General features: G+C 41.5%; 1 protein-coding gene across 50 annotated transcripts in view; it reads right to left on the bottom strand.

The window, feature by feature from the left end:
- Nucleotides 1-26589, bottom strand: part of LARP4 (La ribonucleoprotein 4) — a 176112-nt gene that overhangs the window by 43433 nt on the left and 106090 nt on the right. For 11 of the 50 annotated variants that reach the window (XM_084955634.1, XM_084955632.1, XM_084955642.1 and 8 more), the window contains 2 exons: nucleotides 26205-26527; nucleotides 615-762 (listed from right to left, as the gene is read on the bottom strand). In XM_084955634.1, the coding sequence (XP_084811760.1) occupies nucleotides 615-762; nucleotides 26205-26216 (160 nt within the window). In that variant the 5' untranslated portion in view covers nucleotides 26217-26527. Of the gene's footprint in view, nucleotides 1-614; nucleotides 780-10950; nucleotides 11000-24334; nucleotides 24489-26204; nucleotides 26528-26589 lie in introns of those variants that run through there. The other 39 variants (XM_084955638.1, XM_084955637.1, XM_084955648.1 and 36 more) reach the window with 9 other exon arrangements.

Here is a 26589-nt window from a genome sequence, read left to right as displayed (position 1 = left end):
ACTGAAAGTGAACAGGAATTCTTTAAACCTTATCTTTAGGCACTCTGGGCATTTGTCTTCTATAACAAGATTTCAAAGAATTCTACCAACTGGGGAAATGTTCACATGGTTTTAAGTAAGAGTTTTCTTCCAAGGGAGGTAAATTTGACCATTATGGATAAGCTAAAATGATTAACAATCGCTGAAATGAGTAACAATAGCTTAAAACATATGTTACCAGAGAGCTTCATGTACTTAATTCTTAGAAAATATAATCCCCAAATTAAATATTATTAATACTTTAAGCTGAAGGAACTATAAATGAAGAGGCTGTCATTTGCCCAAGATCAAACAGTGAGTAAGCAGCACTGCCAGTAATGATAGATGAAAACCAATTTTAAAATATATCATATATATGTGTTAAGTGCTAAATGCAAAGATACAGCTACTATCTGAAATTAGTGACAATCCATTCATACTGGATATAAATGAGAACACTATACAAACCACATTGTTAAACATTCATAAATATATTTTATCAAATAATCAAAGGATATACCCCAAAGTTCTATAAACCAGTTTCGTCATACATTTAATAAAAATGTGATTCGTTCTGATTAAATATTTAGACTTACCCTCAGGATGAGACCCTGATGTGGCTGCTGTTTCATGCCAAGAGCTTTCAGTTCCATGAGTAACTGGAGTGGTATCAGTGTTTCCTGGAGGTATTTCTTGCCATACTTTGGCATTAGGATTTAAACCAGTTCCTTTAGAAGTTACCTGCTAAATAATCAAAGAATCTATTTGAAAATTTTATAAGTCAATGCATTAAAATTATGAATGTAGATAAAAGACTTTTCCATTACTTATATGTGAAAATCCAGTACTTATATGTTATTTAATAATAAATATTAAGTAAACAATTTTTTAAAGATTTGACTCAACTTGAAAATATAAATCTTTTTTTTGGGGGGGGGGGTCTTTTTAGGGCCGAACACGTGGCATAAGGAGTTTCCCAGGATAGGGGTTGAAACAGAGCTATAGGTGCTGGCCTGCACCACATCTCATGGCAATGCTGGATCCTTAACCCACTGAGCGAGGCCAAGGATTGAACCTGCGTCCTCATGGATACTAGTCGGGTTCGTTAACCACCGAGCCACGACGGGAACTCCTAAAATATAAATCTTAAGAGTTTCCATGAAGTGCAGTGAGTTACAGATTAGGCATTGTCATTGCAGGGTTTGATTCCTGGCTCAGGAACTTCCACATGCTTCAGGTACAACCAAAAAAAAAAAGGTAAATCTTCTTAAGCAGATGAACTTGAAATTTAGCTACCCATAACAAATAAAACCTCTATAAAATATTATTAATATAGAAATTTGCTTTACCCCAATTTACTTGCAAATATCATAAAATTTATTAAAACTATTCAATATGTTTTGAGTTAACTGGAACAATTTTCCCAAGTATATAATTTTCTTTGTGGCAGCATCCATGGCATGCTGGCCTACGCCAGAGCCACAGCAACACAGGATCCAAGCTGTGTCTGTGACCTACACTACGGCTCACAGCAATGCCAGATCCTTAACCCACTGAGTGAGGCCAGGGATCGAACCCGCAAACCCATGGTTCCTAGTAGGATTCACTAACCACTAAGCCATGAGGGGAACTCCTGAATGATTCTATGATTGGAAATACTTTCACCAAACATTCCAATGTTTTCACAAAAACAGCATTCTCTTTTTTTTTTTTTCCTCTTTTTAGGGCTGTACCCATGGCATATGGAGGTTCCCAGGACAGGGGTCAAATTGAAGCTGTAGCTGCTGGCCTACACCAGAGCCAGAGCAACACCAAATCTGAGCTGCATCTGTGACCTACACCACAGGTCACAGCAATGCCAGATCCTTAAACCGCTGAGCGAAGCCAGGGTTGAACCTGCAAGCTCATGGTTCCTAGTCGGATTCTTTTCCGCTGAGCCAAAACAAGAACTCCAGCATTCTGTCTTACAAAATGCACCTTTTGGAGTTTCTGCTATAGTGAAATGGGATCAGAGCATCTCTGCATCACCAGCAGGCGGGTTGGATCCCTGGCCTGGCACAATGGGTTAAAGGATCCAGCATTGCCGCAGCTGCAGCATAGGTCACAAATGTGGCTTGGATCTGATCCCTGGCCTGGGAACTCCATATGCCACAAGGCAGCCAAAAATGGAGAAAAAAAGAAAAAAAAGAATGCACTTTTCCATTTGCCCTAACAAGTGTATACTTTTTTTTTTTTTTTTTTTTTTGTCTTTTTGCCTTTTTCAGAGCCGCTACTGCGGCATATGGAGGTTCCCAGGCTAGGGGTCTAATCCGAGTTGTAGCTAGAACCACAGCAACTCGGGATCCGAGCCTTGTCTGCAACCTACACCACAGCTCACGGTAATGCCAGATCGTTTAACCCACTGAGCGAGGCCAGGGATTGAACCCGCAACCTCATGGTTCCTAGTTGGATTTGTTAACCACTGCGCCATGGCAAGAACTCCAACAAGTGTATATTCTTAATATCCAAAATATAACTATAACATATTACCATCTAAAGTGATCTTTTGTACACATCAGCTAATCTTACACATACTCACACACACATGTGAAAAGCAGAAATGGGAGTGGAAAGAAGAGTATTCAAAGGGTGGAAGGAGAGGAAGAAAGCAGGATGCATAAACACACGTCTCTCATCTCACTCACTCAAACAACATGGCTGACCCATCTCAAGTATATTAATAACCCCTCCAAAAAGTTTACTCCCTTTCCAGTTACTTTTGTCTTTTCAGCTGCAGGTTCCTCCCCTGGATGGCAAGCACCAGAAGGTAGATTCAAAAAGCAAGGAAGGTGATGACCTGCAAATGCTGAAAATTAGACTTCCATAAAAAATAACTAGCTTGGAATTCCTGGTTTGTCATAGTGGGTTAAGAATCCAACTGCAGGAGTTCCTGTCATGGAGCAGTGGAAATGAATCCGACTAGGAACCATGAGGTTTCAGGTTCAAGCCCTGGCCTTGCTCAGTGGGTTAAGGATCCGGCAGTGCTGTGAGTTTTGGTGTAGGCTAGCAGCTGTAGCTCCAATTCAACCCCTAGCCTGGGAACTTTCATATGCCACAGATGTGGCCCTAAAAAGCAAAAAATAAATAAATAAATAAAAATACAGACTAAGAAAATAAAATTCAGGAGTTCCCGTCGTGGCGCAGTGGTTAACGAATCCGACTAGGAACCATGAGGTTGCGGGTTCGGTCCCTGCCCTTGCTCAGTGGGTTAACGATCCGGTGTTGCCGTGAGCTGTGGTGTAGGTTGCAGATGCGGCTCAGATCCTGCGTTGCTGTGGCTCTGGAGTAGGCCGGTGGCTCCAGCTCCGATTCGACCCCTAGCCTGGGAACCTCCATATGCCGCGGAAGCGGCCCAAAGAAATAGCAAAAAAGACAAAAAAAAAAAGAAAAGAAAATTCAAAAGATCTTCACACATGAATGCAAATAGGAAAATAAAGTACCATTTTACTCTTTTTAGATTAGCAAAGCACTTAAAAATAATTACCGTATTGGCATAAAATTTACAAACTCATTATTCACTGGAGACTGTAAAATAGTGCAGCTCAAATTCCCCATATACCAGTATTATTTAAAAGAGCCAAGAAAATGGACATAACGCAAAGTCAAACAGAGAAGAAAAAAAGGAAACCAGGACACAATCACTAGACAGTTACAGAGCCATTCAAAGTTATAAAGATATGTTACCAGTTATTAAATCTAAAGGGGTACTAACATATCACCAAGAAAAATTGCTATTTATTAAACTATGACACATCACATGTTGTAAGATGTATCCCAATTTTCAGAGAGGTTACAATGTGCAACAATGTGCACCTTAGGGTTGGTGAAATATGAAAAACATTAGAAAGTAAATGTTTCTGGAGTTTCTGCTCTGGTGCAGGTGGTTAAGAATCCTATTGCAGCAGCTTGGGTTACTGTGGAGGTGTGGGTGTGATTCCCTAGCCCACCACAATGGGTTAAGGATCCACTTGCCATAGCTGTAGTGTAGGTTGCTGCTGCAGCTCAGGATTCAATCCCTGGCCCAGGAACTTCTATATTCCATGGGAGTGGCCATAAAATATTTTTTAAATTAAAAAAGTAAGAAGAAAATGCTTTCACACAAGGAAGTGGGGGGGAGGAAAACCCAACCATAACCACCACCACTACAAAAGCAAACAATTCTTTGGGCTAGGCACTGCACTGAATACTCTTCTCATCTATCGTCTCACCAACTTCTTAATCCATAGCTACTAGTATTTCACTCTGACACAGAAATTAAGTATGAAATCAGTATTAACCATACAATAACAACTCACAACTACAAAAAAGTACATAAACATGTAGACATGGGTGAGAAGAAAACATGATCTGCTACAATATCTACATCAGGGATATTTTTCCTCATAAAGCATTTCATCAGTAAAACATTCCACTAAAATGTTGCCTGTAGTTCCCATTGTGCCTCATCAAGAACCCTGCAACTTGCAACTTGGTAACCTGGTGACTGGGAGTGGGAGCACTAGGATGGTCTCTAACCATCTGGTCAAGCCCTTCTGAAGTTACAAGCTTGGGAGTTCCTGTTGGGGCTCAGAAGATTAAGAATCCAACTAATATCTATGAGGATGCACATTTGATCCCTGGCCTCGCTCACTGGGTTAAGGAGCTGTGGTATAGGTTGTAGATGCCGCTCAGGTCCCGCGCTGCTGTGGCTGTGGCATAAGTCGATTTGACCCCTAGGCCTGGGAACTTCCATGTGCCATGGTACAGACCTAAAAAGATGAACTCCCCCCTCCCAAAAAAACATAAAACCAAAAAACCTTATTATCTGTTAGAGAATTTTCAAATCAGGACATATATGATGAAGTGTATAGTACAAAATCAAAGATTATTTTGTGTCCTTTATGCCCGCATGTACATAATACATACTATTTTAGTCTTATAGGGGTACTTATTTTTGGCTACATTTGGAATGTGTAAGTTCCCAGGCCAGAAATCGAACCATCCCCACAGCTTCAACTCAAGCCACAGCAGTGACAACTTCAGATCCTTAACCCACTGTGGCAACAGGGAAATCCCAGTCAATATTTATTTACATTTACATAAATGTGGGCCATGTTCTCTGATCATCATTCTTTCTTGCATTTCAGAACTTTCCTCTGGATTCATCTTCCTTCTTCCCCAATGTCATTCATAATGTTTTTAGTAAACTCTCAAGTTGTGGTTTCTCTAAAAATACTTTTGTTTTTACCTCCACTTTTTTGCTATATACAGAAATCTCGCTAAGCACATAATTCCTCTTTAGCACATTAAAGATATCATTGCTGCCTTCTGTTTTGCACTACTGCTGATCGGAAATCAGCCATTAGGGAGTTCCTGCTGTGGCACACTGGGTTAATAATCCAGCTTGTCTCTGTGGAGGCACCAGTTTGACCCCCGGCCTGGTGCAGTGTGTTAAGGATCCAGCATTGCTGCAGATGTGAGGTAGGTTGTAGGTGCAGCTGGAATTCAATCCCTGGCCCAGGAACTTCCACATGCTGTGAGTGCGGCCATTAGAAAAGAAAAAAAAGAAAAGAAACAGCCATTAGGAGGTGTTCCCCTCGTGGCTCAGGGGTTAACAAACCTGACTAGTATCCATGAGGATTCAGGTTTGATCCCAGGCCTCGTTCAGTGGGTTAAGGATCCAGTGTTGCTGTGAGCCACATGTGGTGTAGGTCACAGATCCGGCTTGGATTCCAAGCTGCTGTGGCTGTGGTATAGGCTGGCAGCTACAGCTCTGATTTGACGCTTAGCCTGAGAACCTCCATATGCTGCAGGTGTGGCCCTAAAAAGACAAAAGACAGGGCGGGGGGAGGGAATCAGCCATTAGTGCAGCTGTCATTCCTAGCCTCTTTTATCTCTGATTGCTTAATCTTTGTCAATGGTGTTTTGCAATCATTAAGTGTGGAATTCTTTATTAATTTTATTTTTATTTTTATTTTTTTGCTTTTTAGGACTGCACTTGTGGCATATGGAGGTTCCCAGCTAGGGATCCAATTGAAGCTACAGCTGCCGGCCTACATCACGGCCACAGCAACGCCAGATCCTTAACCCACTAAGTGAGGCCAGGGATGGAACCCACAACCTCATGCTTCCCAGTCAGATCTGTTTCTGCTGTGCCACAATGGAAACTCCGTAAATGTGGAATTCTTTTTTTTTCTTTTCCCTACTTTTTTGGCTGCCCTGAGGCATATGGAGTTCTTGGGTCAGGGATCAGATCCAAGCTGCAATTGTGACCTAAGATGCAGGTGCGGCAACACCAGATCTTTAATCCCTGTGCCAGGCCAGGGACTGAACCTGTGTCCAAGCTCTCCAATGACACTGCCAATCCCATTTGGCCACAGTGGGAATTCCTGGAATTCTCTTTTATTTATTATTTTATTTATTCTATTTCAAATTCACTGAACTCTTTGAAATCTGATGCATCTTTCATCAATTCCGTAAAACATTCAGTCTTCAAGTCCGCCTTTCCACCAAGCTCTGTTATTTCCTTATAAAACACCAATGAATATTCTATACCTTATGTTTCACCTCTTTTTAAATTAAAAAAAAATTTTTTTTGCTTTGCTTTTTAGGGCCGCATCCAGGGCATATGGAAGGTTCCCAGGCTAGGGGTCCAACTGGAGCTGTACATGCTAACCTACATGGCGTCACAGCCATAGCAATGCCAGATCCAAGCTGTATCTGTGACCTATACCACAGCTCATGGCAATGCCAGACCCTTAACCCACTGATCGAGGCCAGGGATTGAAACTGCATCCTCATGGATCCTAGTTGGGTTAACCACTGAGCCATGACAGGAACTCCCACCACCTCTCTTAGTATTAATCTCTTTTTCCTATTTTCCAGACTTTTGTCTTTCTAAGAAATTACATTCTGAGCAATATAAGATCTTTCTTCCACTGCATCAATTCTCCCTTCCTTCCTTTCTCCTCTCTCTCAACCTACACCACAACACACAGCAAGGCTGAAACCCTGACCCACTGAGAGAGGCCAGGGATCAAACCTGCATCCTCATGGATACCAGTCTGATTCATTTCTGCTGTGCCACAATGGGAATCTCTTCAACTGTTTCTAAGATGTGTTCAACTTGTCCAGTAAGTCTCCAAGTTTTCTTTTTATATTTTCCACTTCTTAAATTTCCTTTTGGTTCTTTTTGAAATCTGATTTTTTTTTTTGGCTGTACTCATGGCATATGAAAGTTCCTGGACCACAGATCAGATCCATGTCACAGTTGCCACCTGTGCCACAGCTGCAGCAATGCTAGATCCTTAATCCATTGTGCCAGAAGGGAACTTCCTTTTCTTTCTTAAAAAAGAAAAAAAAAAAAAATCACCCTTTCAGTTCTTGTCTTCTTTTAAGCATTTTTAAACATTCTAGCAGTTCCCTTGTGGCCTAGTGGTTAAGGACTCAGCCTGGTCAGAGCTAATCCCTGGCCCATCAACTTCTACAAGCCACTGGTAAGGCCAAAAAAAAAAAAAAAAAAAAATCTGGGAGCTCCCATATGGCTCAGTGGTAATGAGCCCAACTAGTATCTATGAGGACACGGGTTCAATCCCTGGCCTCACACAGCAGGTTAAGGATCAGGCAATGCCATGAGCAGTGGTATAGGTTGTAGACTTGGCTCAGATCCTGTGCTGCTGTGGTTGTGGCACAGGCCAGCAGGTGCAGCTCCAATTTGACCCCTAGCCTGGGAACTTCCATATGCCTCACATGTGGCTCTAAAAAGCAAAAATAAACAAATAAATAAATAAATAAAATATAATTATATAGTCTATATTTGAAAATTCCAGTATCTACGATATCCAAAATCAAAGGGTTTGAGGAGTTCCTGTCCCGGCATAGTGGAAATGAATCCAACTAGGAATCATGAGGTTTTGGGTTCCATCCCTGGCTTCGCTCAGTGGGTTAAGGATCCAGCGTTGCCATGAGCTGTGGTGTAGGTCGCAGATGAGGCTCAAACATGGTGTTGCTGTGGCTCTGGTGTAGGCCGGTAACTGTAGCTCTGATTCGACCCCTAGCCTTGCAACCTCCATATGCCTCGGGAGAGGCCCTAGAAAAGGCAAAAAAAGACAAAAAAAAGAATGTATATCACAGCACCAATCCCATTAGTAAGACTGAAAACAACCTAAATGTCCATCTGTAGACAAATGGTTAAATATAGTATACTTCATAATATAGTTTATGAAAGTTAAAAAAAAAGGTCTATTATACCAATATTGAAAGTGCTCCAAGATGTATTATTCAGTAAAAAAAAACCAAGTTGCAAAACAATAAACATTTTGTTTTTTGTATTACCAAATGCATACAATCACTGTGTAGATAAATACATTGGTATGTAAAAACAGAAAGAGTCTGGAAGGTTACTATTAACAATAGAACTACAAAAGTAAAATAACGTGAAGTAATAATTAAAAGGTTCACAAAAAGTAAACCATTATAATTGCTATTTTATTAAAATACCTAGAAATTTAAAAAAATCATTGCTTTATAAAAAGTAGAGCATAAAATAAAAATCTTTACAAATTGTAAAAATTATAAATTATAGAAAAAACCACAGTAGAACTACAAAGCAGTAGTCATGGTACTGGGAGGTGGGGCCTCCGAGATTCTTAAGTCATGAGAATGAAGCCCTCATAAATGAGATTAGTACTCTTCTTAAAGAGATCCCACAGAACTCCCTAGCCCTTTTCTATCATGTGAGGACACACTGAAAGGTACCACCTATAAATCAGAAAGCCCTGACCAAACACCAAATCTGCGGGCACCATGATCCCAAACTTCCCAGAAATAAATCTGTTTGTTCATAAGCTACCTAATCCGTGATACTGTAATACCAGCTTGAACAGACTGAGACATCAACACAGAAGAAAAATTTGTCTAGTAACTGAAGTCTAGTCACATACAGAATATCCTAGAGTCTTAAACCCCAATTATATATAAAGCTGATGAGATCTGAGTAAGTTCTGTAGACTGTATCAATATCAATTTGCTCATTTTTACATTATTCCATAGTTATGCAAGGTGTTACTACTGGGGGAACCTGGGTAAAAAGTACATGGTACCATTCGGTACATTTGGGGTGCAACTTCTTGTGAAAATCTATAATTTCAAAATAACATTCTTAAAAACGGGAAGAGTTCTCTTGTGGTACAGCGGGTTAGGAATCCTGCATTGTCTCCATCACAGCTCTCCGCAATGCTGGATCCTTAACCCACTGAGCAAGGCCAGGGATCAAATGCATGTCCTCATGGATTCTATTCGGGTTTGTTACTGCTAAGCCACAATGGGAACTCCAAGCAAAATGCTATCCTATTAAAGAAATGATTTAATTCTGTGAAATAATGCATAAACATAGAAAATGTGGAAAACCAAAAATCAGTGTTGGAGTTCCTATTGCGTGTGGCTCAGTGAGTTAAGAATTTGACTAGTATTCATGGGAGGCAGGTTCGACCCCTGGCCTTGATCAATGGGTTAGGGATCCAGTGTTGCTGCAACTTGCGGCATAGATGGCAGATTCAATTTAGATCCCATGTGGCTATGGCTATAGTACAGGCCAGTAGCTATAGCTCTGATTTGATCCCTAGCCTGGGAACTTCCATATGCTGCAGGAGCAGCCCTAACAAAAAAAAAAAAAAAAAAAAAAAAAAAAAAAAAATCAGTGTTGTTACTCGTTACTTCTGAGCAGAATTTTTATTTTCACTTTTGTGTTTTTCTGTATTTTTCTACAATTAACATCTATTAACTTTAACTTTCAGAAAATACACAATGAGGGAGTTCCTGTCGTGGTGCAGTGGTTAACAAATCCGACTAAGAACCATGAGGTTACGGGTTCGATCCTTGGCCTTGGTCAGTGGGTTAAGGATCCAGTGTTGCCAGGAGCTGTGGTCTAGGTTGCAGACATGGCTCAGATCTGGCGTTGCTGGGGCTGTGGCATAGGCCGACAGCTGTAGCTGTAGCTCAGATTCGACCCCTAGTCTGGGAACTTCCATATGCTGTGGGTGTGGCCCTAAAAAAAAAAGCAAAAAAAAAAAAAAAAAAAGTTGAAGAGTGGGGTAGTTCCTTGGTAGTCTAGTGGATAGGATTCAGCACTTTCACCACTGTGGCCTGGGTTTAATCTCTGGTCTGGGAATGGAGATCCCACATCCAGCTACTGCACATTACTCCCCTGCCGCCCCCCCAGTTGACATATTTTTCTGTAATAGTCTTTTAAATAACACAATAATGAATCTGACAAGTTAGTTTAAAAAGAACAAAGATTTTTCACTTAAATTCTGGATAACCACGTTTGACTCATCTTTTGACTGAGGTTTAATAAAGAATTCCATAAAAATCCTTATCTCTTCCACAGAACTGTAAGTAACCCTTGAGCCCCAGTTATATAAAACACCTTTTTTTTCCCTTTTGGTTGAGGATCAAACCCACGATGCCAGACAACGTTGGATCCTTAACCTGCTGCGCCACAGCAGGAAATCCTAAAATACCTATTAAAGGATGTAAATTGTTCGAGTGCATGCTGAAACGATCTGCCAACATAAACATATGCAGTATATAAGCACACAGATAATCTCAAATCACCACAAAAATATTCAAATTGTCAGCCCATAAAACTAAAAGGTCAACACTTCTAACTCTAAGCAATATACGTCATTATCGAATAAGCCAAAAGTAGTCCTCACCATTGGCCCATTTTATGCCTGCTCCTATCTGGGGAAAGATACAAATGAAAGGAAAAAGAGGGAAAATTTCTTAGCAAAAGGGTGACTTCCTGTACTAAGAAAGTAGTTTTAAGGTAAGAGAACCCAAAGTCAGGGGAAAGTCACCATAAATATGGTGAAATCATCTCTTTGGTCATATGCAACCATTTGTTTTACTTACCTATTTACTATCAGAAACAGAAATCCCATGCCACTTAACCCTACAAATGCTGAAAAACAGAAATAAAGTATATAAATTGATTAACCTTCTTTGCCTCATGGCAGATAAATCATCCAGGTTTAATTTTTACATCTCCTGTATTGAGAGGACCACAAACCTACTTTAAAAAAAAGAAAGAAAGAAAAGAAACAAAACTAACACCCATCATTTCTTCCAGCATAAAACTCCACGGTCCTACCAGAAGATGCTTAGGGGCATTTTACGGAAAGTGCAAATGAAAACTGGGAATTTTTTACCCATTCTGACAAAGGAGGATAGCTAACATTTATGGAACACTTAATTCATCTTCATAACAGCTATAGTTAAATTCTATTATCCACATTTTGCAGATAAGTTAAAAGTTACGCCACCTAAAGGTAAAGTAATCTGCCCAAGGTTGCACAGCTAATAACACAGAGCCAGCCATTGAACCTAGGCAGTCTGGAGAGTCTGCCACTACTCTGTAGTGGCTCTTAGCCACTTTACTATAGTTGCCTTGGAAACATTTAGGACAACTACTTACATACTACTTAAGGAACACTATAAACCTCATCAAGCCAAATAGTCCCTGGCTGCAGTTCTACCTAGAGTGGCTAATAATCCAGAAGAAATGGATATAGAAAATAGCTACCAGGTAAAAACTAGAGTCCCCAGGGCAGAAGTCAATTCAGTTCTACATTAATTTTTATCCTAGGGCCATGGTTCAGCCAATTTTCAGTTTAGAAAAAAAGATAAAATTCATGATAGTTATGCAATAAAATTTACTCCCTATTACAAACCACTTATTCCAATCTGAATTAATTTGTCTGCAAGCTCCATGATGGCAATGATCTTGTCTCTGGTTTACTTTTCTCTAGCATCTTGAACAGTGACAAGCACAGAGACCAACTATAAAATTTACATATCATATGGGTTTTTAAAACTTTACTGTACATAAATATCATCTAGGGGGAGTTCCTGCTGTGGCTCAGCAGGTTAAGAACCCGACTAATATTCATGAGGATGTGGGTTTGATTCCTGGCATCACTCAGTGGGGTGGGGATTCAGTGTTGCTGTGTAGGCCACAGACACAGCTTGGATCCCAAGCTGCTGTGGCATATGATGGCTGGCAGCTGTAGCTCCAACTCGACCCCTAGTCTGAGAACTTCATATGCTCGGGGTACAGCCCTAAAAAAGCCAAAAAGAAAGAAAAGAAAAGAATCTGACTGCAATGGCTCTGGTCACTGCAGAGGCATGGATTCAATCTCCAGCAAAGCAGAGTGGATTAAAGGATGAGGTACTGCTAGACTGCAACACAGGTCGCAGCTGTGGTTCAGATTCAATCCCTGGCCAGGGGAATTTCCCTTTGTCATGGGTGCAACAATTTAAAAAAAAAAAAAACTAGGGATCTTGACAAAATGCAAATTCTGATTCGGCACTGCTGGGATCAGGCCAGAGAGGTTTCTTTTTTTCCCACCCCTTGGCTACGCCTATAGCATACGGAAGTTCCCAGGCCAGGGGTAAAACCTGCACCACAGCAGCTGCAGTGACAACACGGGTCTTTAACCTGCTGCATCACAAGGGAACGCCTAGAGAGTTTGTATTCTATAACAAGCCCTGGGGTAAAGAAGTTTCCTGAAGCTCACACTTTATTTTTTTAAATTTAATTTTATTTTTTGCTTTTTAGGGCCACACCCACAGCACATGAAGGTTCCCAGGCTAGGGGTCGAATCACAGCTACAGTTACAGGCCTATGCCACAGCCACACCTTCACCAGATCTGAGCCATGTCTGCGACCTACACCACAGCTCATGGCAATGCAGGATCCTTAACCCACTGACGAGGCCAGGGATTGAACCTGCAACCTCATGGTTCCTAGTTGGATTGTTTCCGCTGCATCACAACAGGAACTCCCTCACACTTTAAATAGCAAGGTAAATGGGTCACCCTAAGTCATTTGCCAAGTTGTCAAGAATCAAGATTCACTTACTCCACATCTGGAAGAAAACCTTAAGTTTATTCATCAATAAAGCTAATACTGATAGTCTTCTAGTATCAAAGGGAAAGAGAAGACGTATCTCCCAGTTCCCACTACCCCAGTCAGATGGCAGCTGATGAGTACTCAAAAACAAACAAAAAAACTAGAAAGCTCAGGGAAATCTACTCAATATTCTGTGACTGCCTGTATGGGGAAAAAAAATCTGAAAAAGAACAGATATATATGTATATGTATGGCTGCTTCAATTTGCTATACACCTGAAAATAACACAGCATTGTAAGTCACCTATAGCCCAATGAAATTTATGAAAGCTCTATATATGAGATTTATGAACCTCCCTATTGTTAAAGATTCAGAACCTAGTCAATAGATATTTAACATTTAAGTAATTTACATAGTCCTCAAAATACTGAGCAATTTTACTTCAAACTGGTCATCTGGGAGTTCCCACTGAGGCTCAGCAGAAATAAATCTGACTAGTATCCAAGAGGATGAGGGTTCGATCCCTGGCCTTGCTCAGTGGGTTAAGGATCTGGCGTTGCCGTGAGCTGTGATGTAGGCCAGCAGCTGTAGCTCTAATTCGACCCCTAGCCTGGGAACCTCCATATGCCACGGGTCCTAAAAAAAGAAAACCAAATTGGTCATCTGATAAAGTCAATAGCTACGGTATAGTTAGGAACCCAAAATCTCAAACCTCAAATACCAATATTAAATATCAAAATAATCCTTTTCAAAAAAGGGCATCTTTTGGAGTTCCCTTGTAGCACAGCAGGTTAAGGATCCGGCACTGTCACTGCAGTACATGGCTGCTGTGGCACGGGTTCAATCCTTGGCCTGGGGACTTTTGCATCCTGTGAAGGAATCTTTTATTCCTGATACGCATACTCAAATCAGCAAACCATTTGTTACAAAAACTGAAACAAGACTTATCTTTCATAAGTATATATGAAAGCAGCAGCTTGTATATGTTTATTATGTACCAGACACTAAGTGCTTTACATAGAGTCAATCCTCTTAACACTTTGACATACATAATTATATCTCATCTATTAACATTATCCTCAATGTATAGATAAGGAAACTGATAAACAGAGGGTAAACAACCTGCCCAAGGTCATACAACTAGAAGGTGCCTAACCTGAGCAGGCAGCCTGGCCCCAGAGTCCAGGTTGTAATCTGTTCTTTTAGTCAACCTTTCATATAAATGTATCTTAGCATTATTACTCAGTCACTGCCCTTCTACCTTTTTCCTTCTTCCAGCTCAAAAGGATAGAATTTTCCTTATGTTGTTAAACTACAAATTTTTTAAATCCTATAAATTTAATTTTCCATAGCTAATTCAACAACAAATACTTTTTTTTTAAGGGCCACAACTGCAGCATATGGAGGTTCCCAGGCTAGGGGGTGAATCAGAGCTGTAGCTGCTGGCCTATACCACAGCCACAGCAATGAGGGATCCAAGCCTTGTCTGTGACCTACACCATGGCTCACAGTGATGCCAGATCCTTAACCCACTGAGTGAGGCCAGGGATCAAGCCCTCGTCCCCATGGATGCTAGTCAGATTGTTTCCACTGAGCTCCGAAGGGAACTTCCAACAACAACAAATACTTAGTACCAACTGTACACTATCTTGCTTTGTTAATGACATGGGGATGGGAGGGACCTGCCAATAAATACAAAGTGAATCCCTGATCTCTTCTGAAAACTTATTATACAGGAGTTCCTGCTGTGGCACAGTGGGTTAAGAATCCAAGTACAGGACTCCTCTTGTGGCTCAGCAAGTTAAGGGTCTGGCGTTGTCACTGCCAGGACTCTGGTTATATCCCCAGCCTGGCGCAGTGGGTTAAAGGATCTGGCATTGTCAGATCTGTAGCCTAAGTTGCCCTAGCTGCTGCACAGGTCTCAGCTGTGACTTGGATTTAATCCCTGGCCTGGGAACTTCCATATGCTGCAGATGACATCTTAAAAAAAAAATTGGAAGTTCCCATTGTGGCACAGTGGTTGATGAATCTGACTAGAAACCATGAGGTTGCAGGTTCCATCCCTAGCCTTGCTCAGTGGGTTAAAGATCCAGCGTTGCTGTGAGCTGTGGTGTAGGTTGCAGATGCGGCTCGGATCCCATGTTGCTGTGGCCGTGTTGTAGGCTGGCGTCTACAGCTCTGATTAGACCCAAGGCCTAGGAACCTCCATATGCCTTGGGAAGCGGCCCCAGAAAAGGCAAAAAGACAAAAAAAAAAAAAAAAAAAAAAAAAAAAAAAAATGGAGTTCCTATTGTGGCTCAGTTAAGAATTGACATAGTGTCTATGAGGATGGGGGTTCAATCCTTGGCCTTGGTCAGTGGATTAAAGATCTGGCATTGTGGCAAGCTGTTAAGTTGAAGAGTTGCCTTAGACTTGGCATTGCCATGGCTGTAGTGTAGGCCAGCAGCTGCAGCTCGATTTGACCCCTAGCCCAGGAACTTCCATTTGCCACAGGTGTGGCCATTAAAAGAAAAAAAAAAAAAAAACCCACACAAACTAGGACCTTTTTTTTGTGCTTTTTAGGGCCTCACCCGCAGCACATGGAAGTTCCCAGGCTAGGGGTTAAACTGGAGCTGCAGCTGCCAGCTTACACCACAGCCACAGCAATGCCAGATATGAGCTGTAACTGCAACCTACACCACAGCTCATGACAACACTGAATCCCTAACCCACTGAGCAACGCCTGTGGATCAAACCTGGGTCCTCACGGATACTAGTCAGATTCACTTCCACTGAGCCACAATGGGAACTCTGAAACTAGGACGTTTTTGAGAATAAAATGGAGACATCTGTTCCAGAAAACAGGTGTACACTATGACTGTCTAGGACAAAACGGGAGGTATGGTCACTATCTGTTTTGTAGCTTGCAGTATCTAGTTGTATGAAATACTGGCCTAAACAAACTAGATTACTTCCAATTTTTCTGCCCTGACACAGAAAATGCTTTTTTCTTCCCTCAGTAATAATACCAAACAAAAATCCCTCCTCCTTGGCTAAATGCCTATGTTCATACCATACTTGTAGTAATATTTATTTAAAGTACTCTACTATCTTTAATTTAGAGCCAGTCATTTATATGAATACAGAGATATTTTCTGAACTAAAGATTGGTTCAAATGTCTGACAAGACAAGAGGGGAAATATGAGGATGTAATATTCAAGTTTCTTTTTCTTACATTTATTTACACTTAGACATCAGAAATGAAATTTTTTTCTTCCAAAAGAGCAAATATAAAGTGCCTATTTGCACTTTATCATTTCTTTAAATACTGCATGTAAATGAGTCTCTATTTTTAACAGACTGCAATCTTCATTTTTTAAAAGTTTTATTTGCCCAATTAATAATACACTCAAACTGGAGTTTCCATCATGGCTCAGAGGAAGGCAATTCGACTGGGAACCATGAGGTTGAGAGTTCGATCCCTGGTCTCGTTCAGTGGGTTAGAGATTCAGTGTTGTCGTGAGCTGAGGTGTAGGTTGCAGTTACAGCTCGGATATGGCATTGCCGTGAGCTATATGGTGTAGATCGAAGAAGCAGCTCGAATCCCGCATTGCTGTGGCTGTGGTGTAGGCAGGCAGCTATAGCTCAGATTAGACCCCTTGCCTGGGAACCTCCATATGCCACGGGTGCGGGCCTAAAAAGCAAAATAAATAAATAAAAATAATACACTCAAACTATTAAAAATTTAAAATTAGATAATTAACCTGTTCGGCTTACTCAGAATTGGAGCAAATTAATAAGGCTGGGATTAAAACTCAAAGTTATACATGTTTGTTTTTTTTTAAGGCCTGCACCCATGGCATATGGAAGTTCCCAGGCTAGGTGTCGAACTGGAGCCACAGCTGCTGGCCCACACCATAGCCACAGCAATCCCAGATCCAAGCTGCAGCTGTGACCTATACCACAGCTTTTGGTAATGGTGGATCCTTAACCCACTAAGTGAGACTAGGGATCGAATCTGCATCCTCATGGATACTCATTGGGTTGTTAAACTGCTAAGCCACAACAGGAACTCCTTATTAAAAATTTTTATGGCCACACCTGCAGCATGTGGAATTTCCCAGGCCAGGGAATTCAACCCGTGCCTCTGCAGCAACCTGAACCACTACAATCAGATTCTTAACCCCTTTACCACAGCCCAACTCAGTTATACACCTCTTAAACTCAGTTATATATATCACAGTAGTAATTAACAGTGCTACTATCATCCGGTTTTAATAAATTTCCCAGAAATATTTAATATATAAAAGCACAAATTTCAGTCATTTTGAAAGGCAAATATTTATATACTGGACAATTTACACTAGCTGTGATGATCAAATGATAGCATATGTCAAGCCCTGACCTGAAGCGTATCAAAAACAAGGCTTAATACATAAACACCACGAACACAACCTGCCAGAAGAATCATTTTCAAATTACAGACAGGAAGTTGAGGCTCAAAAAAACTTGTCACTTGGAGTTCCCGTCATGACTCAGTGGTTAACGAATCCGACCAGGAACCATGAGGTTGTGGGTTCGATCCCTGGCCTTGCTCTGGGTTAAAGATCCAGCGTTGCCATGAGCTGTGGTGTAGGTCGAAGACGCTGCATGGATCTGGTGTTGCTGTGGCTGTGGCGTAGGCCAGCGGCTGTAGCTCCGACTGGACCCCTAGCTTGGAAACTCCATGTGCCACAGGTGCGGCCCCAGAAAAGACAAAAAGACAAAAAAAAAGTTGTCACTTGCTAACATGTGAACCCAGGATTCACAAACCCTTACAGAAAATCGCAGTGCAAAACACAAAAGTTTACAATGTTTTTAGGACTATAAATCCCCCTCTAATTCCTGAACTTTAAAGAAAACACAACTTGAGCAAAATAAAGACTATTGGAACAATAAAATGCTGAAGTTCTCTTGTGGCACAGTGGGTTAAGGATTCACCATTGTCACTGCAGTGGCTTGGGTCACTGCTGTGGCTCAGGTTCAATCCCTGGCCCTTCCTCTAGTTTCCACTCCTCTGCAAACAGACACAGACCCCATCTCTGACCACAGGGTCAAAAATCTTTTTATTTTATTTTTTGCTTTTTAGGGTTGCACCCACAACATACGGAAGTTTCTCAGGCAAGGGGCTGAGTTAGAGCTGCAGCTGCCAGCCTACTTTACAGCTACAGCAATACAGGATACAAGCTGCATTGGTAACCTACACCACAGCTCACGGCAACGCTGGATCCCTGACCCACTAAGCAAGGCTGGGGATCGAACCCACATCGTCATAGGTACTAGTCAGATTTGTTTCTGCTGAGCCACTACAGGAACTCCATCAAAATCTTTAAGTTCCTACCTAGAAGACCAAAATTACATATTTTAAATGTTCATGTCTAGTACCAGAGATCACTTCCATTAGTTGGGAAGTAGTATGGAGCTGGCAGATAGTTTGAACAAGCCCAAAATACATAAATGATAGAAGATATATATATAATATAAAATAGTTGACTATCAATATTTTTCATTACTGGTTTTTCACAAACTGTAATTTGAAGCACCATGAGGTACTTTTATATCTTTATGTTCACTTCTGAGGATTCCACATTTTCACACATCAAAAATAATTTTTAGGAGTTCCCGTTGTGGCTCAATGGAAACGAATCTGACTAGTATCCATGAGGACACAGGTTTGATGCCTGGCCTTGCTCAGTGGGTTAAGGATCTGGCATTGCCGTGAGCTGTGGTGAAGGTTGCAGACAGGCTTGGATCTGGTGTTGCTGTGGCTGTGGTGTAGACCAGCAGCTACAGCTTGGATTGGACTCCTAGCCTGGGAACCTCCATATGCCACCAGTGCAGCCCTAAAAAGACAAAAAATAATAAAAATAATAGTAATTTCTACTTCATTTTCAGTCCAATATATCTGAAAATATTTTTACTAGAAAATGTTTTATAGATTATAAAATTCTGCATCCAGTTCTACTATTTCAAAATCATATTGTTCAAAAACCACTCAGCTCTTCACTTATTTATACTTGCTGGTATTCATTTAACAATTAATTCATTTAGGCATTTTCTTCTTCTAAGTCATTCTTTTTTTAATTTTTTTATGGCCATACCCATGGCATATGCCAAGTTCCCGGGCCCATGGTCAACTATGAGCCACAGCTGTGACCTATGCCACAGCTGTGGCAACATCAGATCTTTTAACTCACTGCATAGGGCTAGGGTTCCAACCCACAGCTTTGCAGTGACACAAGCTGGTGCAGTCGGATTCTTAACCCACTATGCCACAGCAGGAACTCCCTAAGTTATTTTTGAAAAAATCATTTTCAGGAGTTCCCGTCATGGCTCAGTGGTTAACAAATCCAACTAGGAACCATGAGGTTGCGGGTTCAATCCCTGACCTTGCTCAGTGGGTTAAGGATCTGGCGATGCCATGTGCTGTGGTGTAGGCCAGCAGCCGTAGCTGATTCAGCCCCTAGCCTGGGAACTTTCATATATGCTTCCGGGGCAGCCCCTTTAAAAAGCAAAAATAAATAAATAAGTAAATAAACTGTTATTGGAGTTCCCATTGTAGCACAATGGGTTAAGGATACAGCATTGCCACAGCTGTGGTGCCAAAGCTGTAGTTTAGATTTGGTCCCTGCTCAGGAACATTCATATGCCATGGGTGCAGCCAAAAAATAAATAAATAAAATGTTATCACCTAAAAAAAGCAAAAAACTTTAGAAGTCAGATAAGTTATTTTTTAAGATTTGGAGGAAGAGGGAATGAGGATTTACTTTTTTTTTTCCTTTTTTTTTTTTTAGGGCCGCACCTATGGCATATCGAAGTGCCCAGCTAGCGGGTCAAATCGAAGAGCTACAGCTAACAGTCTATGCCACAGCCACGGCCACACCAGATCCTTAACCCACTGAGCGAGGCCAGGGATCACACATGCATCCTCATGGACACTAGTTGGGTTTGTTACCTATGGGATTTACTGTTTAGTGTGTACAGCGTTTCAGTTTTGTAACATCAGAGTTCTGGAGATGGATTGTGGTGATGGCTGCACAACAATGTAACTGTACTTAATACACTTAAAATACACTTAAAAATGGTTAAGATGATACATTTTATGAGTATTTTACCATAATTAAAAATAATTTTTAAAAATTATGTGAGGAGTTCCCATTGTGGCTCAGCAGTAACAAACCTGACTATTATGCATGAGGACATGGGTTCCATCCCTGGCCTCGCTCAGTGGGTTAAGGATCCAGTGTTGCCATGAGCTGAGGTGTAGGTGGCAGACACAGCTAGGATCCCGAGTTGCTGTGGCTGTGGCATAGGCTGGCAGCTGCAGGTCCAATTCAATCCCTAGCCTGGGAACTTCCATATGCCACAGGTTCGGCCCTAAAAAAACAAAAAAATAAAAATTAAGCATCCTAGGGTATATAAAAGTCATTGCTATCTAACTAAGTGGTGGTAAGTATTCATTTTTACAGAAAAACTCAGAGACAGAAATCCAATTAAAACACTACTAAACAGCTAAAGTAGACATAAGTTGCTACAAATATTGGAGAAAGAAAATCTGATAAATGAATAAAAGGTTAGCAAGCATAAAAATATGAAAAAATTGCAAATTATCTCCTTAGCACTCAAAAACTTAAATAACTCGTGAGCAGCCAGAAGAATATAGCACACCACTGAACTTCCAGAATTTGTTTTAACAGGAGTTCCCACTGTGGCACAATGGGACTGGCCGCATCTCTGTTGTGCCAGGACACAGGTTGGATGCCCTACTCCGCACAGTCGATTATTAAAGTATCCAGCGTTGGCACAGCTGTGGTGTCAGTCACAACTGTGGCTTGGATGTGATCCTTGACCTGGGAACCCCATATGCCTCTGGTGGCCAAAAAAAAAAAAAAAAGAATTTGTTGCAACAGAATTTATGTTGGAACACATATGACAATTTTGCATACTGAAACAGGCACTGAATGTGTCTACTTCAGAAAAGAGGTGAGGAAAAAAAACAATGAATGACTAAAGCCTGTAGAGCCCTTTGTCTGCAAGACCAAATTAAAAAAAAAAACCCTTGTATCTAAGTATTATGTAAAATGGGATTCCCTGGGGTTCTTTTCTGGTGCCGCAGGTTAAGGATTTGGCATTGTCACTGCAGTGGCTGGGGTTGCTGCTCTGGTGCTGGTTTGATCACTAGCCAGGGAACTTTCACCTGCCATGGACACAGCCAAAAAAAAAAAAAAGATTCCTTTCTGCCTACAGATTTCTATTACAGTATAGCCAAGTAATTTGAGTTCTAATTCCAGCTTCAATAATCAGTAGCTGTGATTTGGGCCAAGTTTCTTAAATTCCCTGTGCTTTAGTTTCCTTATCTCTAAAAGAGATAGGAAGTTCCCACCATTGCTCAGCCGTAATGAACCTGCCTAGTATCCATGAGGATGCAGGTTTGATCCCTGGCCTCACCCAGTAGGATAAGGATCTGGCACTGCCATGAGCTGTGCTAAAGGCAGCAGATGAAGGTTGGATCCCAAGTTGCTATGGCTGTGGTGTAGGACAGCAGCTGCAGCTCCAATCTGACCTCTAGCCTGGGAACTTCCATATGCTGAAGGTTTGGCCCTAAAAAGATAAATAAATTTTTTTTTAAAACCCTATCTTCAAAAAAAGTTTTTTTGCTTTTTTTGTCTTTTTGCCATTTCTTGGGCCACACCTGCACTATATGGAGGTTCCCAGGCTAGGGGTTGGATCGGAGCTGTAGCCACCAGCCTACGCCAGAGCCACAGCAACGCAGGATACGAGCCCCATCTGCAACCTACACCACTGCTCACGGCAACGCCAGATCCTTAACCCACTGAGCAAGGCCAGGGATTGAACCCGAAACCTCATGATTCCTAGTTGCATTCGTTAACCACTAAGCCACGACGAGAACTCAAAAAAAAAAGTTTTTAAGTATATAAAATCTATAAGCCAATATGTTATAGTTACCAAAGTATTTTTACATTTCTAATCTAGTAATAAACATGCTTTACAAATGCATTAAATAAGTTTTTTCAAATAATAACAAAGAATAATGAGCGTAAATATTTTAAGATATCTGCAAAAACTTCAGTAAGATATGAAACATTTCTCTTTTTGCATCCACTGAAATTTCAAGAATTTTTAATTCTTTTCAATTCCAGATTTCAACTAGAATCTAGAGAAAATAAACAGGCAATTTTTTTTCCCCTCAACCAAGTTCATGGACTTCCTCAATTCCAACTAGGGATCCAGATTAAGAACTCTTGGCTTAGGCGAAAGTAAGTGCAAAAATAAATTTTGGAGTCACTAACTTGTGTTCCAGAAGCCAGACTTCAGACTTTAGTCCCCACATTATTTACACTTGAATGACCTTAGACATCAAACTTCTGAGCTTTGGTTCCCTCATTTAGAATAATTCCTACATCATAATGTTACAAGGACTGAATATTAGTTAAAAGTCCAAATGACCAGCGTGTTATAGTTTATTGATTTTAATATCATATGAGTCCCAAATGTTTAGTGACATTAATTTTCATTAAAACTTCTTATATGTGAAAATCATATACTGATTTACAAAGAAAATGACTAATGGAAATATTAATTACATGTAATATTTCGGTGACAGCCATGACTTGGCATTAGAATGACCTGTGTCTAAATCCCAATTCCACTACTTTGGTTTTACTAAGCTACTTAACCTCTCCACCTCAGTTTCCTCATCTGTAAAACACTGCAATGTTGTTTTAAAGACAAGAGGATCTAACTTAAACACTCAATAAATGGAGCTATTATTAAAGTTCACATTTTAACAAAGCCAAAACAATCAATATGGAACTGAAAAGTTTATTTTGGAATTGATGTTGATATAAATAACACTTCACAATCCTTTGCCTGGCAAAACACATACTTAAAAGCTGCACAATTTGCTTGGCATAACATTCCTAACACAAACTGGCACTACTTAAAATCATTTCTTATTCTAATTTCTTATTCTGCCCAAGGAAAACAATGAGGATAAAAAAATGATCAATAGAATGGATTCGATAATTTCAAATCTTTTCACGATTTACTTGGAATCTTCCAATGAATGTTTACTATCAGTGCTGGAATACTCTAAGGTGGCTGTGTCTCTTAAAAAAAAACCCAATTTAAATATCTCGAATTTATCTGGACACATTGTCGACCAGACTAAAAGAAAAAAAAGCGCAACCATGTATTTACTTTATGCTGCAACACTTAAGATTAAGATCCCCCCCGTGCTCTGAAAAAAATCCGCCATAGACTGGCCCTGGCTCCTGATCCATTATACAACCTGTAAATTCCTTCCCTCATTGAAAAGATTCTTTTTATGGGCATAGTTAACAAGTGCCAAGTTGCGAAGTTGCAGCTTTGCTGGTTTGACGTTTTCACAATGCAAGAACAATATGATCTGGAATCTACTCAAAGCATTACCCAGTCAGCTGATGCTCATTGCACACAAGAGAAAGACAGAAATAAGAGAAATTAAACCTCGTATTTGTGGGGAACAGGTATCCACTACCTTTAAAACGAAAATAGGCCAACAGCAGACGTTCCGATTAAAGTAATAAAAATATTTCTATTGTTAAGCAACAATACGAAAAAACGGCTTTTCCCGAATTAGGTTTCTCTCGTTCTGGGGATCTCCCCTGTAAAGGGCTTTTATCCGTTCATGTAACCGCCCCTCATCAAGGAGCCGCTGCCTGGGTAACTTTTACAAAAGGTCAAAGCGGTGCCTTTCAAGCCTTCCAAACCCTACCGGCTTTTCCCCGGTTCACACTAACTCGCTTTCCACCCACAGAACGTTCCAGAGACCTAGGGACCGGGATTAAACAAAATGTGGTGGAGCTTGCTCGAAAGGGATTTTCAACTTTCTTTTCCAAACACTTATGCCGAATTTCACCTTCCTTCCTCTGCGGCCCCACATGTTGCTCGCCCGCTCCCAGAGGGCCGCGCGAGGCCTCGCTTCACCCCGGAACGCGCCCACCTGATTACCCTTTTCCCCGCAGGCTCCGCCCCCGCCCCCCCTCCCTCGCCGCTCTCCTCCTTTAGGAGGTCCATATGGGACACTTTCCTCTTCCTCCGATTCTCACGCCGCACCAGACAAGCCTCGATCCCCCACCTTCGGTTCCACTCCCACCACGGCGCTCACCTCCCACCGCCTCCTAAAGTGTGGCGAGCGCGCAGTGCGGAGCCGCGGGCCTGCACGGCCCAGGTGCTGTGTCAGCCTATCTGCCGGTTCCGCGCCGTGTACGGCCTGGAAAGTCACATGGCGCTGAGACCGACCGGCGCCTCCACACTCCTGCTCTCCTCAGAGCGAACAGGGCGAGATTCCCAAGTCCACTCACCTCCACGAAGAGCAACATGTCTTCGTCTTCCTTCGCTCGGCCCAATAGTTCTCGCCGACGCGACTCCAACTGGCTTACAGGCCCGAGCCCCAGTAGCTAGGATAAGGACACTCGCCTGGCCCCTCCACCCGGCAGCGGACCCGGCTCCTCCCCCGCCGTCAGCCGCTGCGGCCTGACCCGCCCAGTCCCACCTCCCTCGAAACAGCAACTGTTTCCGGCTCTAGAGAACAATTGCTTCCGGGAGAAGAAAAAATCCTCGGCGCGCTCAACTTTTGCCCTACCTTTTCCAGCCGCAGTATGGACTGTACTATGATCTGGCCGGCGGGGGGACGGGGAGGGGGGAAAACGATCAGAGGAAGGCACCATTCTGTGCCACGGGGGTGTGTAAACGTCGTACGAACGCGTCTTATCCTTGGCCAAAGGGATAGCTACCAGGCTGCAGTAACCCCGCAGTTCTTGTGGCCCAAGACCCAGATCTTGAAAAAAGCCGAGCGTGTGCAAAGCGTGCTGAGAAACGCCCAGCCCTGCCAAAAGGCAGCGATTCGCGGGGGAAAAAAGAGTAGAAGAAGCAGCAGTAATAGTAAACATAGTAACAACAACTGCTGTACGTTAAAAGACCTACTACGTGTCTGGCATTATTCTAAGTATTTTACGTAAACTGATTTAAATATCCAATGCAATCCTCATTTTACAATTGAAGGTGCCCTCTAAGAGGGCGGGTTTCCCTTAAGACACACCTTTTAAAGAACTTTGCCCCAAGTTCCCTTGTATTTGGTACCCACTCTGCTCAGTATAATGCTATCTGCTAATACTTAATCTGGAGAGCCACTTCCCCGATCTGCTATCAATTCAAATGAAATACAATAAAAATCAAAAAAATAAATTATCTTTATACATGATCCAAATTCTTTATTTAGCAAGACCTGCTAGGATTTAACCCTCTGTTAGCAGTTCCACTTTTATATTCTCATTGTTTGAGATAATCATGTCTAGATCTTCTCCAGTGGATATTTTCTGTTCTACTACTTAAAAAAAAAAACCTTCCTAGGAATTTCCGTCGTGACTCAGGGTTAATGAATCCGACTAGCATCCATGAGGCCGCAGGTTCAATCCCTGACTTTGCTCAGTGAGTTAAGGATCCTGCGTTGCCACGAGCTGTGGTGTAGGTCAAAGACACAGCTCAGATTCTGCGTTGCTGTGGCTGAGGTGTAGGCCTGCGGCTACAGCTTAGATTCAAACCCTAGCCTGGGAATCTCCATATGCCACAGGGGCCGCCCTAAAAGGCAAAAAACAACAACAACAACAAAAACCCAAAAACAAAAAAACAAAACCCTTCCTAAACTGAAGGTTTCATTTTCTTTTACTATTTATTTATTTATTTAAGGGCAGCACCTGCAGCATATGGAAGTTCCCGGGCTGGGGGCAAATCCGAGCTGCAGCTGCAGGCCTACACCACAGCCACAGCAACACTCGATTCCAGCCACAGCTTTGACCTAGGCACAGCTTGCAGCAACGACTGATCCTTAACCCCCACTGATTGAGGCCAGGAATCAAACCCCCATCCTCATGGATACTAGTCGGGTTTTTAACCTGCTGAGCCACAACAGTCACTCCTGAAGTTTTCATTTTCACCAAACTGCTATTATTTGTTTTAAAGACCATACCATCTTGATCCCATATAATCTCCTTTACATAACCTGAGATGGAGCTCCTCATATTTTATTTAGATACAAAATTAATTCCCCCATCAAGCTGCTAACCTTTGTGTTCCATATTCTCCCTACTCGGATCCCCAGTAAATTCATCTTTCCTTCAGCTCAATTAAATCAATCTCCTTACTTTTCTCCTGAAATATGAACTCAGCACTCACCTCCAAAGCCATGGATCAGGTGTCTTCCCTATCTGGAATGCCTTCATTTGTCAATCAACCTTCTCGCTCCATAAGGTTTTCCCAAAGACTCTGCTCCCCACAGACCTCTTCTTCATGTCCCTTGTTAGCACTCGAATATTTTATTTTAAATTATTTCTTTTTCTTTTTGTTTTTTAGTTTCTTCACAGGACCCTATCATATATTCTTCACAGTCTAGGATAGTGATAGTCACATAGTAATGTCTCAACAAATACTTGTCAAATTGAAGAGATTTTAAAGTTTGCTTTAAAAGCCTTTATTTCCAGTTGCTGATGAATTCCATGCTGCATAAAAAATATGAAGGAGAGAGAAAGCACAATAATACTAAATTAGTTTCACAAGCATG

The sequence above is a fragment of the Sus scrofa genome, chromosome 5 (genome assembly GCF_054392235.1).
Source record: "Sus scrofa isolate SSC_HxYL_T2T_F1_AM1 chromosome 5, Sscrofa_HxYL_maternal_Yorkshire_Landrace_v2.0, whole genome shotgun sequence".
In the NCBI taxonomy this organism is placed as follows: Eukaryota; Metazoa; Chordata; class Mammalia; order Artiodactyla; family Suidae; genus Sus; species Sus scrofa.
Note: the sequence above shows the minus strand (reverse complement) of the source record. Positions and strands in the feature narration are given on the sequence as shown.